General features: G+C 39.2%; 1 protein-coding gene across 1 annotated transcript in view; it reads left to right on the top strand.

The window, feature by feature from the left end:
- The window catches only part of LOC104278123 (calsyntenin-2-like), a gene marked incomplete at its 3' end in the record, with an annotated part of 25222 nt that extends 6927 nt beyond the window's left edge, over window positions 1–18295 (top strand). Inside the window, exons 3-6 of the mRNA XM_009875005.1 lie at window positions 722–871; window positions 13744–13929; window positions 17359–17607; window positions 18174–18295. Coding sequence (XP_009873307.1) covers window positions 722–871; window positions 13744–13929; window positions 17359–17607; window positions 18174–18295 — 707 coding nt within the window. The remainder of the gene's footprint in view (window positions 1–721; window positions 872–13743; window positions 13930–17358; window positions 17608–18173) is intronic.
- Window positions 18296–21165: the final 2870 nt, after the last annotated feature.

Genomic DNA, 21165 nt, shown 5'->3' with positions numbered 1-21165 from the left:
GTTTGTTTTCCGTGTGATAACACTGTGCTGTCACATCAAATACTACTCAGCGCTCTAATGTAGAAGGTGATTCTGGGGCTTTTTTGATTTTAAAAACCCAGAGAAATGTGTTAAAGGGATAAAAATCTCTCTCACCTAGAGGGTAATGGCATTAGTGAAAGAAAAGAAGGATGGTGATAACACTGTGCTGTCACATCAAATACTGCTCAGCACTCTAATGTAGAAGGTAATTCTGGGGCTTTTCTGATTTTTAAAAACCCAGAGAAAAGTGTTAAAGGGATAAAAGTCTCTCTCACCTAGAGCGTAATGGCATTAGTGAAAGAAAAGAAGGACGCTGAGCAGCGGTTCTCAGGAATGCAGCTGCCTTGGTGACGCAGTGTATTTGGAGAAGATGTGGAAAATGACATTGCACCTACTCATACTTCACGTTTCAAGATCTAGCTCCCAATGAGTCCTACAGTCATAGCTGAAAAAGTGTTGAGCATATGCTTTCTCATGCCCAGATTATATCCCAGACATCTTGTATTTGCCGAAGAACTTCTCTGGACTCACCGAAAAAATACTTCCCATTGCTCCTAACTGTCCGGCCTTTGGATGTCCCACGAGCTTCAGAGAACGTTCTGGTCACAAACTATTGGATTACCCAGGACCCAGATGTTACAGTCTTTGTATGCTTAGCCAAGAAATGATTTCTGAAACTTGTTTTATGTTGAATCTATAGGTAACATCCGAAACACTGAGAAACTGAACTATGATAAACAGCACCAGTATGAGATAATGGTAACAGCTTTTGACTGTGGACAAAAACGTGCAACAGAAGATGTGTTAGTACGAGTTAATGTCAAACCAGTGTGCAAACCAGGCTGGCAAGGTAAGGTTTAATAGTTTAAATATTCTATTTTTCAGTTTAAATCCCTTTACTTTGGTGTTTTCCCTCCACCTTGCAGTAAGGGAAATAGGATTGCTCTTTCTTATGCTTACTTCATTCCAAGCCTGTTAAAGTGGATAATAATCCTATACTTGGTTGCATTTGCCATGTTTCTCCTCTAGTCAGAACAAAGAACAGATTTAAAAAAAAAAAAAAAAAGACAAATTTCGATTCTGATAAACTATACTGTTCTAATAAGCTGTTTTATAATTCGGTCTGACCAGACTGCAGCATTAAAAAAGCACTTCTGGTTCGCCTTTCTCCTACTACTCCTTTAAATAAAACTTTTGAAGCCACCATGACAAGGTAGTTTTCCCATGTGTGCCAGAGTTGTTCAGATTATCTTGTTCCAGGTGTGGAATTGGCTTTCGTGTGCACGCGTGCGTGGCTCAAGGCACGCTCAACCGGCAGGGGGAGGGAAAGGTGTTTGTTAATCCTGGTTACTGTCTTCGTGTTGAGATGTTTCAGCAGGGATGAATTTCCTGAAGAGATTGCAGGGATCTACAGTCTGCTCTAAAATGGAGAAAAATCCAGCTGGCAGTTTCCTAGAAAGATAGACGTGCTGCAAAGTGCAAAGAATTAGGATGAAAATGAGGGCTGGATCAGGGACAAACCAACTGGATATAACCACATTATGCAGGTGCCATTCAGAACTAACGTGACCTTCGTAACTGTAGATTTTAAAGAGAACGATTGAGAAGGAAAAAAGCACTGTGGCTGTTGTACGTGAGAGTAAATTTGTAGACTGAGATTTGATTTTCTTTGTGAAATGAGAAGCCTTGGTGTAGAGCACCTTGTAATGAAATGTGTGCAGTACCCTGAATCCATTTTTACAGCTCTCACTTGGAGCATATTGGGTTTATACAATTAATTGTGGAGTTTTGAAAAACAAGACAGAATATTCTAATTTTTTTTTTAATAAAAATGCTCTGTTTACACTGTGGAAATGTTTCGATTTTATGGACTCACTTCAAATTAAATACTCTCAAATTAGGCTGAAATCTGTATAAAAAGGGGTACAATTGTTGATTTTTTTTAAAATGTCCATGTTGTTTCCATTTAGGTATTTTCTTTATTGTATTTTTTTTTAAAAAAAGAGCCTTATTAATGGTGTGTTTATATTGTCCAATATTGCCATACTTATTTCATAGTTCAAGCATCAGTTATATGACAGATGGTCATTGCTGATCCCACCAGGTGAGTTTAGACATGGGGTAGCCCAGAAAAGTATTAGAAACAACCTCAAATCAGCTTTGTTTTAGATTGTTTTATGCTTTGTTCGTCTCAGATGATATGAAGTTTCTGCAAGGTATTTAATTTTTTAATGAAATGTTGGAACTCATGTGTTGTTATTTTATGCATGCAGAATTTATTTCCTGCTCTTCTGGAAGTGAGAGCTGTGTGGGGCTGGCGGCTTGGTTAGGACTAGGTATTTAATGTCAGAGGCTGCCAGCTTCTTATTTTAAGTTTTTTGGTGAGAAAATAGAAACAGCCTATATGAAGCACCAGCTCTTACAAAAAGGAATGCAATACGTAAGAAATTTTAAAGCAGCTTGACTAAAGCACCTCGGGTCGGAAAGGATACGCTCTGAGAGCGTTCATTGTGCTTGAATTCGGGTGTTTTTTATTTCTGTGGCGATTTGGCACAATTGCTCCCTCTCCCTTTTGATCTGCTGAAACTTTATGATGGGTCTTTATCATAGGCAAGGGGAAAATAGGAAATAGCTCAATATGTTCTGCTCTGGCATATTCTGTGCCGTCCATGTGAAATTGTACCTTTCCATCTCTGGAGTGACTGCTTCGCTTCGCTGGCCTGTCTCCAGGTCAGATGGCACCAAATGCAAGTGGATAATGTTTGCGTACTCAGGGTGTACGGTCTTTAGGTAAACAATTGGGTAGATATGATTTTCATTGTTAGTTGCTAAGTCGTTCATTATAATTTGACAATGAGCTGCAATACAATAGTTAGTGAAATTATATAATATATATTTTATATTATGCATTTATATATTTTTCTATATAATATATAAAAGCACAGAAATTTCCACATTTCTCTTAATGAGATTGTTTTATGCCTACTTATTTTTAAACATGAAGACATTTACATAGGTGATGTTGTTTTTCACTTTGACCCAGTATCTTTAAAAATTAACTATTGCTGGGGAGAAAAACAAATAAAGCTGAACTTGCTGATTCCAGTACTTAAGGAGGAAATCTGGAGACTAGGAATGGAGGATATTTATACTGTTCTTCCCTCCCTGTGTCTGTTACTCTGTGACCTCACCACACAGAGGCAGCCAGCAGGTGTGCTCCATCTTCTTTGAAGTAATGATATATTTGAAAAGATCAGATGACTGAGAGAGGCACAGCCATGTTTTGCTTGACAGAAAAGATGAATATTCTGACCCTTTGGTTATAATACAGAAGTTGCCAAAAATACAATAGATGATTTTTCTCTTATTCTTCAGTGTTAGCTTGAAGAACTAAATACTTGGAATTTCGACGTATAGCATTTGCAGTTAGTTTAGTCTTAAAAGTAACTGGCTTTAGCTGTCTGAAATATCGTGCAGTTCTTTGTGTGGCTGTTGTGAGTAGAAATCGCAGTAGTCTAATGTAAATTCAGTGTTAACAATTTCTGTGCAGTAAATTTCAATGCACGTGCCCTTCACATAACCTCTCGTGTGCAGGGGTGGCGCAGGGAAGAACAGGGTTACGTAAAACAACGTGCAAAATGACTCCTGGTTCTGGAGGCTGAGTGCACGTGACTGACGCGCACAGCAGAGCAAGTGAGACTCAAGAACCCAAGCTGCTGTCCTTTAAACAATATTCCCTTGGGCTAACAGCGTGTAAGTCTTCGTTAAATCGAGGGGCTACTTGCCTGCTCTTTGAAGGCAGACATTAACATACATCAGCAAGCGTGCCCACGCAGGCATTTTCAGCGAACAACAAGCCTCCACTCTATTAGGGCTCTATTTTAGAAACAAACTTGACCCAAACTGACATCAAACCATTCCAAGCAGACCGCTCTCAAGTGCTATTAGTATCCTAAGCAAGCTAAAAATGTAAATCGATGAGCTGAATTAATTCCTAATTGGTTAATTTAATTGGAAAGTCTCATTAGTGAGCTTTGGCAACTGAATTATATAGCTATGCTAAAAATTCTCTTCAAGCTATCTGTGTGCTAATTTCCATGATTTTCAACTGCTGGAGTGGTCACTTGCTGCGAGGTAAGTAAAGAGACTACTTCGTAAAGAAAAGCTAGATTGTGGTATTTTGGAACCGTAGTAGGAAGATACGCAGTGGAAGTTTTTGTTTTAAGTGTTTTTTAGACATAATTCGTGGGTTTCCATACTACAAAACCCTCTGTTATCCTCAGCCCATTCCCTGGGGGTCTCTCCATTCCTCCCGGGCTTCCAGAGGGGTTCTTTTCCCTGCAGTTTGTTTAAAGTCACAAATATTGATTTCTGTAAAGTTCCTTCTGCCTTATTCAGAGCAGGGTAAACAGGCTCCTGGCAGCACAGTGCTAAATATCCATATAGTATTTTCATTAGAAAACATGAAGTGAAATAAGAGCGAGCCAAACCCTTGTCATCTACACCGTGTTTTCTGTAGCTCATCTGTAGTACCACAATATTGTCTTCTCGTTTCTGCTACTTTTAGGAACAGTCTTCATAAAACAGAAGGAGGTACTGTCCCCACTAGTGGATTAACATATGGAAATAAAATATAAAACAATGTGCTGAGAAGTGCAAGATAACAGAAGGTTGAATACAATATTCCTGTACCAAGCTCTCTACCTGGGGAGAAAATAAGGGATTTAGCCTCAAAAACTGAATGATGTCCACGAAACTGGCTGTTTTGAGACAGCCAGAGATCTGCTCAGCTATTGACAATTAAGCCAAAAGTCAGGTTGTTCTCTAAAATGCAATTGATTTCAGAAGGAAGGGGTTATTAAGGAATAACGTTAAAAAGTTCCTTTAAGCCCATCAGCTGGATACCCCAATAAAGTGTTGGAGGACTCTGCCTCTTCTGAAATAAACGGGGAAGCTTGAATGTGTTTCTTGGGGGATAAGTATAGAGCAAAGACAACAGCCCAAAAATTAAAAGTCACATTGTCTTTGACAAACGAGGACTTTTTCTGTCAAATTTATTATGGCCGTTGCATAAGCAATGCTCACTAATCTCTATTTTAAGCAAAAATTGGGATTCTGAGTAGAAAAGAGGATTTCAGGACATCCAGCCTCAAGTGTTTTACTAATTTGAAAATATTTCCTACACTTCTCTTGAAGTCCTGAGAACCCACATACATGTTTAATCTAGTTACCTGACGTAAAAATATAAAAGTGGAAGTTCCTTAAAAAATCATCTTAAAAATCTGTTCCTTAAAAATTCAGTGACTTCTCACTTACTGTTTGCTTAAATTTAGATTTGAAATAAAAGCTTCTCTTTATTTACCTAAGAGCCTATAAGAAAAATTAATAGGAGTAGTTAAAGTATCAAAGCTATTGCATGTTGCTTCTTTTTTAAGACGTGTAAGGCTCACTTGGGTGACCGAGGGCTTTGCCACCACCAAAAGGCACGTTCTTACCACCTCTTTAATGTTGAATAGTCATTCAGAGGCCATGTGCAGGTCAGATCAGCTCTCTTTTCCTGCTGGAATATAATCTTTCTTTTGTTCAGAGAAGGGCAAGACCTTCTATTTTAGTAGCAGAGTGATCTTAGATCACTTCTGAGTCAACATACTTCATAGATGCTATTTGCAGTAGATGCTTGAGTGATTTTTAGAATGGTATTCGTGTGGGCTTTCCAGTAAAATCCAATTATGGAGGAAAACTAAAACTGTATTGGCTTTTGAGCTGCCAGCGCTTTTAACAAGGAGCAATATGATTACTAAAGCAATTGGGTATTTGGAGGAGGGTGGTCAAGTATAGAAACCTTGCTTATGAAAATAATATTCCTAGTCTTCAGGAACAGTGTAATGGCCCAAGTATTTTCTGCAATAAATATAAATCAATTTCTACTCTTCTTGTGCACATATCTAGCAGCTTAAAATGCTTGTGTTGTCTTAGCTAGAAGTTATTTACCCAGATTTTTAAAACTGAGATTTATTGCAAAGCAGGGAGCCTTTATGCCAGTCTAGTCTTGGAGCTGCTGTGCGTGCATTAGCCATGCACCCTTAAAAGGAGGTAATGGTAATGAAATGCTTACATTCAGCTGTTAACTTGAATGGCACCATTGTAGCACGATACCCATTTCAGACATTTGAAAATCATTTTCCATTTCTGATTTTTGAGCTCCCAAGTTTACGTAAATTCATACTCATTTATGTGCTTGTATCAGCATTATTTTTCCTCGTTTGACTACCATGACTACCACTGTACACATTACAGCTAAATACATCTTTCCTGAACACTCCAGATAAGGTGTTTTCACGTTTCTTTTTTACTGTAGCCTTTTACTAGAATCACGGGGCTTTTCTATATTCCAAGACTACTTTTCTTTTGCCCGGCTGTATCAGACTGGTGGCTCATGGACATGCTGTTTCTGATTAATGGAATCAGCTCTTTTTCTAGGTGTCGTTTTTCAGTGATGGCTCACCGGTTTGCTGAAGCTCCTGAGCATGAGCTGACATCTCATATCATTCCTACAAAACAATATTTCTGTAACATCGGTTCTCAAGGTCGTCTTATTCTGTGCTTGGGATATCCACTTCCTCTATTGCCTTCTAGTTTTGTCACTGGCAGAAGGAATTAACACAGCCCTGTTTTTTCCGTTAATGGAAATACCAAATAACAAACCCAAGGCAGATTCTAGTTGCTTCCCTGTGTACTGTGAACTTTGCATTTTCAGAGTAACTCCTTACTGGCCTCTCTTCAGGCAGTTCTGTTTATAAGTTTCAACTGAAATGCCAAAGCCTGTCTTTTCCATCTTAACTGGTGCAAGAAACCATTTGTTTTAGAACTATTTGAAATAGATTCTTATTTCCATATACCTGTGTGGAAGTTCACTCCTTCTGCATTTACAACTACATTAAAAAAAAGGCTTTCCTTTTTTAAATTTTCACTGCAAGATGTCCATGAGCTTCGCTGGGGCAATTACCATTTCATTTATCATATCATGAGAAATTTCTTACCCCTGAGGTGTACCTGACAGCTGGTAGTTCCATTATTGCTTCCTCTGCTCAAAAGTTAAAGCACTACAGGATATATCCCTGTGATTTTCTTTCCTCTGCATGTTAGAAATGTTCTTGCACCATGGGCTTAAAAGTTGCAGGCATTTGCAGAAACTTTGACATCCTCCATTCAGTAACTAGTCCAGGTAGCGTTTCAGAGTCTTTCTTTTGGAATTTGAGAAGCTCTTTGCACTCTCCCCAGTAGAGAAATCCCTTGGAATACCAGGATCCAAACACTAGTTGCAGCCCTTGTTCCCTGGGAAGCTGTATTTTCCCGTAATTATGTCATTGGTGGTGCTTTACCTTCCTGAAAACATTACAAGTCTCTCACGACGTTTAACTGGGTATCAGTGAGCAGCAAGAGCAGGGCTGCTGCCTAAGGGAAGGCAAAAGCCAGGAGCTCCCTGAGCTGCAGAGCCTTTGTCACCAAGGGCCAATGCCTCACCTGAGACGAGCAGGGCAGACCCAGAGATGGGACTGAGGTGGTGGGGATCAGCTTAAGTAGAGCTCCTGGCTCAGGTAGGCTCTGGGTGAGGCTTATGAGCACGCTTGGAGCTCTGACACCCAGTTTTCTGCAGGAAATGTCCGTCATTGTTCAAATGGCATGTCACAGCAAATAGTTTAACCTACGCTGTTATTTCCTGATTTTTAGACTCTGATGTGTTGGTTTTGTGTAATTGGGCACCATTAAGGCTCAGTGGAGTATTCAGTGTCACTGTTTCAGGCTCAAGAGCTGTTCCATCACAGGACCCTACCTCCTGCAACAGCAGACTTTACGACCGTGCTGCAATAATCCCAGTTTCTGTCTCTTTTTTATTGCTGTTGTTTAAACTCCCAGCACGCTGCAAGCAGGAAGGGTGGCTATGGGTGTTTGTTTATGCTTATGAGACCCGCATTCAGATCTCTTGGCAAACCATGGGGCCTTAGCAGGGCTTTGGAGTTAGCTTGAGTCTTCTCTTTGCTATGGAGAGGCTTTAACTGGGGCAGACCTTCCTTAACAAACCACTCATCCTATTTAACATGCTTAAATACATATGCAGCATCAGATTTAGCAGCCCTGTCATTCATATGTTACTAGCTTGTAGATTAGCTGTCAACCAAGGAACTTTTATTAGCGTTTGGGGTGGGTTTTTTATGTGGCTGGTGGTGCTGGATGAAAAATGATCTTTTCTCCCTTGAAAAAATGAACAGAACTTTAAGGATTATTTGGTAGCGTTGGGTAAAAACATTCATATTTTGTGTATACATGCATATGTATATATGTATTAATTTATATGTGTATGTACATACATATATTACGTACATATGTTAATTTAAAAATAGAGGGAAATAGAATTCAGTAAAAAATAGCCTAAGTGGTATCTATGTGTGGTATTTATGGTACCTGAAGCACGGTACTGGCTGATACTTAAATCTTGTTTCACTTTTGGCATAATTTCTACCAAAATTCCCCAGCCCAGTACATGTCTGCTAACAGTGGCAGGAGTCGCGGCAACTTGTTAAGCTTTTTACTCGGTTGCCAAGAGAAAAATCTTTTTTTTTTTCTGTCAGTGGTGACTCCTTGACCCTTTAAAACTTAGCAAATTGTGTTCAGACTGTTTTATTCTGGGCAGCACACAGGGAGATTGATGGACCCTGGAAGTAGCATTCCGCTGATCCTTCCTAGCTGCTTTGGTAACCAGGGAGGATCCTCCCAAACTCACTCCTTTGTAAAACAATCAGTTTCAGGAATGGGGGACTTCTCAGACAACCTGAACAGACCTGGTTATTTTAAGAAGTAGCTGACAAGGCATAACAGATGATCCATTTTAACATTAATGATATTCTTAAAATTAAAATAAAAATGTTAACTCAGTTTTGCTCACTTGTCATCTACATCAAGAAACAGCGTTCAGAGTTTCTTGAAAGAGTTTCTATTCAGAGTTTCCGTGAGAGGTCTGTTGAAATGCTGAGATTTCCCTTTTTTTTTGTAAGTAAAAATTTTCCTTTTCCAGATATTTTGAGGAGGGTTAGTCAAGACACAGAAGCAAGTCAGATAAAGGTGATTGCATTGTGTGTCTTGAAGTTTCGGGGCTTTTCCAAATGGGCAATTAAAATCCTTTGAAATGTTTTATTTGATTGACTTGTTTTGATTTTTTTTGGATTGGCACAATTTAGAAGTCCTTAAATATAGAGAGAATAGCGCCTGAAAGAAAATGCACAGGAACTATTACCCTGTGTCTGTTTTGCTAAAAAATCCTTTATCTTTAGTTCAAAGCAGAAATTCAAGTACTGAAGTGTCTACATTTTGGAAATGTCATATGGCCATTGATCTTTCGCATGTGGAGAATGCCTAACTGGACAGCAGGTGTTTATTGAGATTGCTGCAGCATATGATACTCTGGCAATATGTGCGCTTTCCAGTAAATTCATGGTGTTAAAAAGAAAATTGTAGTTTTGGAAGAACAGTGCACTGCTTTTGCAAGTACCGTTGTACAGCATCTAGAGCTGCCTGGCTGCTGCTTTTAAGATACCGGGTTTCGTAAACTATGAAAACAAGTGTACTTTTGGCAAAACTACAGAGACATTTCTAATCTTGTTTGAAATGCTTTACGCATAAGGATGTTTTTATTTATTCTAGATCGTTTCCATTTTTAGAAGAAATAGAAAGTGTTTAAAAAATACTTTAGCAAAGCTGTAAAGTGTATAAATTTAAAAAAAAGACAAAAAGAAGAAAAATAAGCAGAATAACCTTCGGCCAAGTATCCAGCCTGCATAGACAGGACAGATGCGAAGATGCTGTAGAGAATACAGAGGATCTACCAATTGCATTGCTCCGACTGCCTTATGTTCCAGCTGTTATGTGGAGACACACTAATAGCACTACGTAAATTTTATCATACATTTAGCTGCCAAGATGCACATCTTCAGTCCAACATGAGAGAAGATTTGCATTTCACTGGCACAGTAGGAGCTGTGTTGCAGTCATCTTTAACTACCTCGCCATCATTTTTAATGTCATGGTGTGGAATTAAAGTTCATGGCCACACACCTACAGACTCATGAGTCCGGGTGTACCTCCTCTGTACACGCGCCGTACTCCTTCAAGAAAAAATCCTATTAAATCATTCTTGTTGTCATCAAGCGTTAGAAGCAAATTGAAACGTAATACATGAATCACAAGGAAAAAGAGACATACAAAACTGTTAAGGGTAGAGATCACTGGCAGTCTTCTGTTATAAGGGAAATTTATTTAGTGCATTGGGATTTACTTTTAAAGGCTCAAACTGTCAGTGGAGTTTGATCCATTGTGATCTTGAAATAATTTACGCATCTAGGAGATCAAGATCCAAGTTTGCTTAGATGTTTTATAATTGGTGGGATCAGAACCACAGACTTGGCACTGTGATGTTTGCACTCCGTGTCATTAGGTTGTAGCCATACGCCGTCTGAGGCTGGCTTCTGTTGCCTGGAAGAGCTTTAAACCACAAGCAGCAAGCAAAAGCCTGTTGAATTAAAAAATCCAAACAAAGGCAGTCTTCTGCAAGGCTTAACAGGGCTAGTTTTATTCCAAACTTTCCCGTGGGATTAGTCTTCCCCTCCGGGCATCCAGTGGTTACCTTTATGGGTCCATGCTGGTTGAGTTTAGCTAATCCAGTGCAACCTGCCATTTCAGTCAGGGTTAGGTATCTTTTGACTGTTTGCATAACCCAGGCATGAGTCACATTTTAAGATAGAGTTTTTAAATATCTGAAATTCAGAGGCTTTTGTAGTCTCAGGTTGCGTAAGGCTCTTCCCTTTGAGTCAGTTCTAGATAAATCCAAAAAGTGCCATCACATTCCCGAGGGGAAAGCGCTGATCTTTTTAATGTATCCAAATAACAATGTTATTCTGGGAGGAGGAGAAAAAAAAATCTTCACCACATTTGAAATGAAGTGAAAGGCTTGGGTTTTCCTCACAGTAAGCTCTTCCCACTTCTCGTCACTTGTTCTAACTCTGTGCACTTTCCAGCGTCACGGACTTTACTGGTGGTGAGATAGAGGGTGCTGGCCTCAGCTTCAACACCTCCGGGAGGCTGAAATGCCCTGGGGGCAAGTACCATAAAAAATAAGGTAGCTGATATGTATCAGAGCTCTTTCTGCCTTTGAGGATTGTCCTGCTAGCACAGGATTGTATCATCCTCCAGTACTGCCTCGTGCCTGCTGGGGATCGCCGTCTGCACGGGGAGGGATCCCCTGGTGCACCTCCTAAATCTGTCCTAGGTCAGTGCAAGAAGTGCCAGAGGGATTTAGGATGAGGGTTGGCTTATGACGCTGCAGAGGACCAAGGTAAAAAGACATGAGCTCAAGTCTAGTTGGTGGTTTAGAGTTTAGAGCCGAGTGATTTAGAACACGCGGGGTTTACGATCTCTGGGTACAAATTGCCATTTCTGCCGCGTTGAAAGGTAACGCTGTGAAATGAAGCGCCTCTTGCAATTCACGTGGCAGAAACAGAGGTCTGCCGTTATTCTTCCTGGTGAGCAGTGGCATTTTTTATAGAGCGTGGGTTTTATAAGATGTTCTTCATGTAAGTGGAAGTGAGTGTGCGGTTGCAGATATGTTACAGTTAATAATTCAGTCCCATCTCACATACACTAATGAATATTTTGCATGAGTGCCAGTTAATTTGATGTAGCTGAGAAATGAAAATGTGGCTGAAACCTGAAAGCTACTGAGACAGAAATATTTCAGATACACATGAGAGTCTATTTTTCCCTTTGGGGAGTGGAATATAATGTTTTAACTAGTGACTAAGAGACTATAAAGATCAATAATTCACGTATTACTAGCTTGGATACAAAACAGCAAATTATTTCATTTTCACATTAAGTATCTGAAAGAATTTGATTCTCTTCTTGGACTGGAAAAATATTAATCTTGAGTTTCTGGAATGGCTAGGGAACAGAAATCCTTTATTGTAATGATGTACCTTATATGATACTTCAAATTCTAAGGGAACTGTTTAAGTTGACAATTGCAGACAAATTATGCAATACTGCAGATCAAATCTAACTTATTATGGAATGAATGGGCTGGATATTATTACCTGAAAATTACTACTGAAATAGAAACTCAGCTGATGTGTGCAAAGGCAATAAAGTAGTCATAGTTGTCTTTTAGTCAGTGGTGTACAAGTCCTAAGGATTTTAGTAAAAATAGACACTAAACGTACTTTCAGGATGTTCCATGAAGTCTCAGCTTCCTCTTCAGAACGAAATACTGCATGATTACAATTTGGATTAAAAGTCATGAAGAAAATATGAAAATTTTGAAATGCAAACTGGTGGCTGTCAGCATCGTATCTGTCTGGACCCGAGACTAATGATTTCTTTACATTTCAGAGTGTTTTCATGGACTTTCAGATTTTCTTGTAAATTTTTAATCCAGTTTAAGATGGTAGGAGATAACACCTTATTTCTAGCTTCCTAAAAATAAGGTCTGTTCAAAAACAATAAATTACTTCACTTACTAAATGAAAATATATGTGTGTGTATATATATATATATAATTACTTTGCCTTCCACCGGTATTTAGAAAGACTATTTCTGTCCATTTTCATTAAGAGATTTCATTGACTGCCAGGACCTAGAATTTTTCCATTTATGGCATCCTCGTTTACGTAGGACTAAAAAGGTCAGAGAAACTTCAGCTGTGTATGTGTGAGTATTTTCTTCTGGCAAATTTTGCAGATGTACCAAAGCACATATTAGGCAGCAGAGTTGAATAGTGTTTTGACTTCACAACAGCTCTTTGCATCTCTGTGTTAATGTGACATTAATGTGGCTTGGAACTAGATGATCTTTACAGTCCCTTCTAACCTAAAAAATTCTGTGATTCTTTGAAAATGCGAACTGTAAAGACACTGAAGCACACGTTTTTAATTAATGCTGTTTATTTGGGTTTTCTCTGAAGCAGGTTACAAACACGATAATTAATTGGATTTTAAAATTAAATGCTCCAGTTGAGAAGCAAAGTGATACGTGTGGCACGTCCAGGTGGCTGCCTGAGGCAGGTGATTGCTTCAGTGTTGTGGGCTCTGAGACATCTGCGTAAGCAAAGGCCCAGATTGCCGAGATCTGGCTGGAAGCATGAGTTGTCCTTTCAGCTGTAACTTTCTGTCATTAATACTTCACGGAATTAGTGAGACAGTCGAAGACGAGAAGTGGCACTGCAGATGTGTTGTATTAGCTTTTGGTCACGCTCCAGTGAGGCGGATGCATATAGCCTGGTCCCTGGAGGTATTTGTTCTGTATCACAAAACTATGAAATCGGACCAAATCCAGTGCAGCAGCCCCCCATGGAGCCAGCGTGTAGCCCGTCACAGGGGCACGGACACTGGAGATCCAGACTGACACCAGTTAGCACTTCTCGTCAGGGCGTGCATGGACCCCGTGCTTGTGTGACTCTAGCAGCAGCGGTATTGCTTCACTGAGCCTGACACACTTTTACAAAGAGGGGCAAAATATGGGCGGTTTTTAGCACAGTAACTTATTGACGCCAAGTTCAAAACCTCTTATATTTGCCTTAATGACCTTTGAGAACAATATGGCATTTAAAATTGTGCAACTCCCTCCCCTTTTTTAATCACTCTTGGATCTTTTTACCGTTGTTTTTTATTTTTCCAGACTGGAACAAACGGATTGAATACAAGCCTGGTTCTGGCAGCTTACCTTTGTTTCCCAGCATTCGTTTAGAAACTTGTGATGGACCGGTTTCCTCCATTCACACCACCATTGAATTACAGACCAATTACATCGGAAAGGGCTGCGATCGTGAGACGTACTCAGAAAAATCCCTGCAGAAGTTATGTGGTATGGATATGGCTTTCAGTTGATATACCACTACTACTATTTTTCCAGATAAAGCACTGGTTCCTGGTGGCCTGTAAACGTGCAGTACGTGGATTTAGTTCAGCTGGTTCATTTTGGATTGTAGCAATGAAAACTGAGAGAGTGGTGATATTTGACTGGTGCTCCATTCTCGGTCACTTGTCTTCACTTTTTTTCATACCTTTACCCTGCTTCATTTTTTTTCTCTCCTGCCCTCCTTCCCTTCACAATTTTTTTCTCTTTCCTTGTCATTTATAAGTCATTTATATTTTAGCATTTGAGGTCTGCTGTCTCTGCTTATCCTTCAAAATACTGTCTTCTTAGAGTCTTCATCTGATGCCCTCGTGGTGTAGAACAATGATTCTCATTTTCTCCAAAATATCACGTTACCTGACTCCTGTCTGAGCTACAGTGGCAAATGTGCAATTTTTTTTTCCCATTTAGATGCATGGATTTTGGTTTGGGGTGCCATGGCGTAGGACTCCCATTTTCTTTGACAACCACACAACAGTGTCTAACATACACTAAGATCAATACGCTAACCTTTAAGAAATAATTTTGTAATTGAAAATTTTCAACCAGTGTTACTAAATTATTAACAATGGAGAGCTAATTCCCAGGAAAAAAAAAAAACCACAACAGTTTGCAGTCACAATTACAAATAATTGAAAATTTTCAACCAGTGTTACTAAATTATTAACAATGGAGAGCTAATTCCCAGGAAAAAAAAAAACAACACAACAGTTTGCAGTCACGATTACAAATTACCTGTGCAGATTGGCAAAGTGAGGTGAAACTGAGGGGGAGTAGTAGCACTCTCCTAACATCTGAGTATTTTCAAACAGAAAATGGCTTAGGTAAGATTAAAGGAACGAGTCATTTTAGTCCTGTACCTTAACCCAAGTGACTGAGATCCTAGAAAAGCAAGAGAAAGCCCATCTGCCAACAGTGTGCATCTTGAGCATGTTAATGACATCAGAGCTGAGGTTGAGCACGGCCTGTACTAGCATTTGAATAAAAATAAATATGTTATAGCTGAAGTCAAGTACTTTTACCTCCTCTAAGAAGTTGTATCGGCAACAAAAAGAACGTTGCTTTGTGCCTGTTAGAGACCAGAACTGCAAATGGCACAGTCGTTCAGGGCAGATCACTACGTACAAGATCTGACCTCCTAAATGATTACATTGGTATAAAACACTAAAGGCAGCTCTGTGTGACAATATTACCATTTTTACTGTAGGGCTGAAAGTGGGCACCTTCTGCTCGTGTACAGTTCCTTAGCTGAGGAATGTTGTGCAGAGTTGAAGGAGTTCAGTTTGCAGCGTGTGGCTCCACTACCTCACCTGCTGACACTTAGGCAGTAGCAAAGAGAATTTCCAGTCTTCTTCTTCCGAGTAAACTCGCTGTTTCCAACACTAGTCCACTCTTAATTCGTTGTCTGTGCCGTGTGTAGCCCTAAGCTGGTGCAAAGCAGAAGGATCAAAACCACTTCAGCAGGTCTGCCAGTGCCACCGTGGCAGTCGCAGGCAGCCTGTGAGCAGGTGCCATTACTGTTGAACTTCCAGTTTTCATCTGTGAAGGAACAGAATATAAAGCACTTGAGAAAATAGATAGAATGTAAAAAGTATATGTAAATGGGGGGAAAAATTCTCACTGCTGGATGAATATTCTCTTCCTTTTGGTCCGAGGTTTCCGTATCTTCATAGAGAAGAACAGGTAGGGTAGAAACTTGTAATAGGACTTTGATAAAAAGGTTGTAAATGACAATGAACTTTACATCAGAATTATATTTCAACCGGCTTTGGTATTTAATATTTATTACCATCCTTAATGTAGAGAGAACTCTTATGAAAGCAGGTTAAATTATTTCTGGAAATGAGTTTTCTTCCAGAAATGACCTTATTGTATCTAATGGTTGGATGAATAAATTATTTGAAAAAGGAAGAAAACCCTGAATTTTTTTCTACCAGTGAAGTACTGTGCAACTGCAGAAAGTACAAAACTGAGCGATCACAGATAAACATTCGTCTGTGTCATATAAAATACAAGATTGTCTCTCTGTAATTAAGGACCCAGTTTATAAATCCTGTGCTTGTTTCTTTATTCGTCTGTTGGAAATCTAGAGAATTCAGATGCTAAGGACAGTGCATTGAAATTCACTTTTCCTATAACTGATTGTTTAAGTCTGCTTTTCAACAACCCAGTGATTTGTACTCACTTTGACAGTCAAGGTGGGCAGTTTAAATGATTAAATTATGCTTGAGTCATTTTGAAGTCAAGGAGTTATTAGTGTTTTGCCTCAAAGCATTTCAGTAAGCATTTTTTCACCTTGTCATCCGACAATAATAAAAAAATAAAGAATGTACAAAGACACAATTTGGACTGCAAAAACATACAGACAATAAATCTCACTTAAAAAAAATAATTGGATGAGGAGCCTGGAATATGGGGGAAACATGACTTTGGTGCTGTCTTCTTTTCCTCTAAACATAGAGAAAGTAGCAAATAGTGGGATTGCTAATTTGCACTAATGGCAGACAGGAAACTGAAATATGGAAACACTGGGTATGTGATTGAAGGCCATGTTCCAGCAAAGAGGGACGATCCTGCTCTCTCTCCGTTACCCTGGGTTGTGTAGTTTTGCAGGAAGCTCATGGAAAGTTGTTGCTCTGATGGAAAAGTAATAGTTTGCGCTTGGTTTCATTCGGGTGGTTCGCTTCCTAGGCCAAGAGTCTGGTCCAGTTCCCTAGGCAGTGTCCATGTGTACTTCTCTGAGCAGCCTGAGGTGCTGGTTGGATTTATTAGGATCGAAACAGTATGATTTCTTCCAGCTAAATCTACTAAGCACATAATCCAATAGTTATTCCCAGGGCAGGATTAACACACACTAACGGGATGAGTTTTCAAAGTAACCAATAAATCTCCATAAAAATCTGAGCAGATAAAGTAGAACCTGATGAAGTTGGTACTGATTACCCAAACACTCTTAACCAAGCCTGACTCTAAGTTGGGAAAATAAGGTAGTTTACTTGAACATCTTGCTGAATCAGAGTTTGACAAGCAATGTGAGAGACTTCCGTTTTGGAATTTTTCCCACAGATTCATTCTAGTGGAAAAAGTAGAACTTTCCAGATTTTTATGGCCAGAGTAGATTGATTGAGTGAGGGATGAAGCTTCTTCTTTGAGCCCGTAATTTACCTAATATAAGCATGTGCCCATTTAAGAACCTATTTCCTTTGATATATATACACCATGGTGCAAGCAATTTCTGTTCCTTCTGTAAGGAAGGACCATTTGGGTTGTAAAAATAATCTGAAGCATGTGAACCAGAACCCTGGCCTATATTAAATTAATCTTCACAGCTTTTTTTATTAGTCTCTGATCATGTAATTCATTATATATCATTTGCAGGAGCTTCCTCAGGTGCCATTGACCTGCTGCCGTCTCCCAGTGCAACAACTAACTGGACAGCTGGGCTGCTCATGGATAACAATGACATGATTTTTAAATTTGATGGAAAGCAAGGAGCCAAAATCCCGGATGGAATAGTCCCGAAGAATTTAACTGATCAGTTCACCATCAGCCTGTGGATGAAACATGGACCTAGTCCAGGATTAAGAGCTGAGAAAGAGACTATTCTCTGCAATTCTGACAAGACAGGTGAGTCTGTGTATTGAAAAACTGTTAGGCAATGGCTGTGGCAAACTCAGGAGAGTGTTCATTTAATTCAGTCTGAAAAAATGAGTTACTAAGCTCAGATGGTGCCATGCTAAGCATTGCTGACATGGCAGCTTATTGAGGGGACTGACATCTGCCTGAGTTTCAGTCAGTGGTTCTCTTCTTGGCTAATCTCTTTGAACACATCCGTAGATTTTATAGGAGTTGGTTGACAAACTAATTAAAATTACGTTTAATTCTTTTGTAATTTAGATTGGGAAGAACAGGTCTAATTCTTCATTGAAACCAGTTAGATTGAATATTGATTTGGATTTTGTTTATTAGTTTGGACATAACACTTCTATAAACAAAACTAATACAGCAAAATTTGGGAAGATGCTTACCATGTGTGGCTTCCCCGAGAAGCATCATGATGCACGGTATTGAAGAGTCAGTTCTTTGGGGTTTCTTTTCTTTCCCTTTAGGTGTATATTGCTTTCAGACACAATCACTAAACAAACGTGCTGATGACAGTTCAGATCACTGACCTTATTGGCCCCTCCTTTCAGAGATGAACCGACATCACTACGCCCTGTACATCCACAACTGCCGATTAGTGTTCCTGCTGCGCAAAGACTTCGATCAGGCTGACACCTTCCGTCCCGCCGAGTTCCACTGGAAACTTGATCAGGTACCTCTGCTTTTCTCCCAGCTGTAACCCATCCTTCTCTTCATGCCCTTTGGAAATCATAGAGAACAACCCACACCCTAGCATAACTGCTTTGGGAAATCACAAGTCTCTTGCAATTATGCTGTAATGTGTAACTGTTATAGTTCCAGTTGGGATCCACATGAAAAGAGATAAATGAATTAACGTGGTTGAGTAATTTATTTTTTTTTAACTGAGTTGTTTTAAACAGTAAGTAGAGGTTTGTATCCTTCAGGAGTAGAGACGTGACATTGCCTATAGTTCCCTAGAAGTTTTCCGTTTATCAGGAAAAAAAATCTACTGTATCAGCACAATGGAAATGATGGAAACCTCTTCAATAAAGAGTATGCTGACACACAGAAAGGGAATTATAATATACTGTAAATCTAATCTGCAGACTTTCACTTTCATCTGCTATGCTGTATGTAATTTCTTCTTGTTATGAAGAGTATATCGCAAGGAAATTATTATTAAAGAGATAGGAGTTGCCTTTCATAGATTTATTAATTCTGAGCAGGATAAGGATCATTTGGATGAAAGACGTCAGACTTCAGCAAAGTAGCATCTTCTCAAAGCAAGTTCCTTCGTGTCTTTGAGTCCAAACTATGATATTGAAGATTTAGATATAGGAATGGTTACTTTCCTAATTCACCTTCAAAAGGCATATAAAAAGATGATCTTTGTCGTGATTATCAGATGAATGTGGTAAGAAACTACGTGGCAATCATAGCACGTGCTTTTCATTTGCATTAACCAGTTTGGAATCAGTTTCTGCTGTACTTGATATGAAATCTTGCAGTGTCTAGAAAGGGGTAAATGATATTGAAGATTACAAGTCATGAGTAACTAATGTCACCTCAAATAATGCTGGTCTGAGCACTGAAGACGGATTGGTATTTCTAAACTCTATACTAAGCATCTAAGTTAATGATAATACAAAGTTTACATAATGTATTTTGACTTTGTAAGTTGAATGCACGTTGAAAGTTCTCTTCTATATCCTTACAATGAGGGAGGACCAAAGTCCCCTCAATAAATGAAATCGGTGGGCAAGTCTCATGTAACTTAGCAATGACAAAATACTAACAAATGTACTGCCTGCAGTAATTTTCCATTAACTGGGGATGTGTTTGTGTTAAAAAACTTTTTCATCTCTATTGCCGTCTACAAAGTTACTTTACTCTCACTTTTCTCCACATCATTTCCATAATTTAAAAAAAACCCCAGGAGACACAAAAAACCCGCATAAACTAGAAAGTAAGGGAATGCTAGCATCTTTCCAATTATTTTTTTCTTTCTTTTATCACAAAGAAAATGATATATCCTGAACTATTGTTTTTTCACATCAAGCAAATTTTTGTGTGCGATTGGCACTGCACTGGAATTTGGTAAGCATCCATGTTCTCGATGAGCAACATACACCTTTATATTTCTATTTTGACAGTATTATTTCCTTACAGAAATCTATTTCTGAATGATCTGTTGGTTTGGGAAATGTCTATGAATTCCAGGGAATGTTATTTCAAAGCAACATGCTGAGTATGTTGAGCTAGTTAAGTATGATTGCTATTTTCTCTCTAACAAGGACTAACCTTGAGCCAGTGTACAGGTTTTGAAATTAATAAACCTAGAGGAGTTGCAGCAGCAGACAACTTCTCACATCTTCAGCTGACATTTAAGTCGAATCCCAAATATCTAGTGACAGGAACTCATTGTTTGTGACGTAAATCCAAGGGAAACCCAGAGGTTTCAACTAGGGATGACTGAATAAGTGCGTGGAGATATTTTGAGCTTCAGTCGATTGTAGTCTGAGTTATGTTTCTGGAGAGAAGTCATTTCGTTGAAGACATCTCAGCAAGAATATATACTAAAGGTAGTCCTAAGTAGTGCTCGACACATTAACTCTTCTAATTTCTACTCTTTGGTTCTCAACTGTGTGCTCATTGTCTGCCACTAATCATTTGTATAACCAAAAATACACTCCCAAATTGTAGCACCAAGCACAGCCACAGTAGAATAAAATGTGGCAGAGTACTTTAGTGCTGAGCTCACTTTATGATTATGATCCCCTTTTGTCCCCTTGTGTTGCCTGATCTAGTTGAGAGGTGGCGTCCCTGGCAACAGGGAGGCTGGATTAAAATGATCTCTAAGGTCCCTTCCAGCTTAGGCCATTCTATGATTCTGTCATTCTATGATTATGACAATCCATAGGAATCTGGTTACCTTGGAATAGGGTGAAGTGTAAACTAGTGAAATCATTTCTCAGACTTGTTGCAAGAGGAGTCCGCAAGACTACTCATTGTTTCAAGGTGTTGACCGAGAGTGTGAGCTTATTGCCATGCCAAATTTAATTCATCTCTCTCGACCTCGTTTTGGTGGCGGGTGGGTGTGTCACACGTCGGAGTCGCAGACTGCAAACCAAGTCTCCTCACTTTTCCTTTCAATGCAAAGATATTTCCAGAAAGACTTCAAGGGAGCTCTGTTATCTATTCCGTTGAAAAGATTCAAACTAGTGCCTCTTTCTCTCGTTGTCGTTCTCAGGAAAAGCTTCCTTCGATTCTCAGATTCTCTTATAAAAAATAACAGTTCTCGTGCATTCCTCTTTTTTGATTCTGTCCATTTCAACTGGTTTTTTTTCTGTACCCCACACAGAACCAATAAAAATAATACTTTGAATAATGACCCAAGGCATTCAAGTCTTTGGTGACAGTGGAAAACAAAACTTTAAATAGAACAATGCACAGTGTATTTCACACTCTGTTCATCCTGGCTATTACATTTCTCACACTGAGGATAGTCAGACCAAAAGGTATTTTTCCTCTCCCTAAATCAATGGAATAGGACACTTTTTT

Source organism: Apaloderma vittatum, unplaced genomic scaffold (assembly GCF_000703405.1).
Source record: "Apaloderma vittatum isolate BGI_N311 unplaced genomic scaffold, ASM70340v1 scaffold1478, whole genome shotgun sequence".
Lineage (NCBI taxonomy): Eukaryota > Metazoa > Chordata > Aves > Trogoniformes > Trogonidae > Apaloderma > Apaloderma vittatum.
This window is presented reverse-complemented; position numbering and strand designations above follow the sequence as displayed.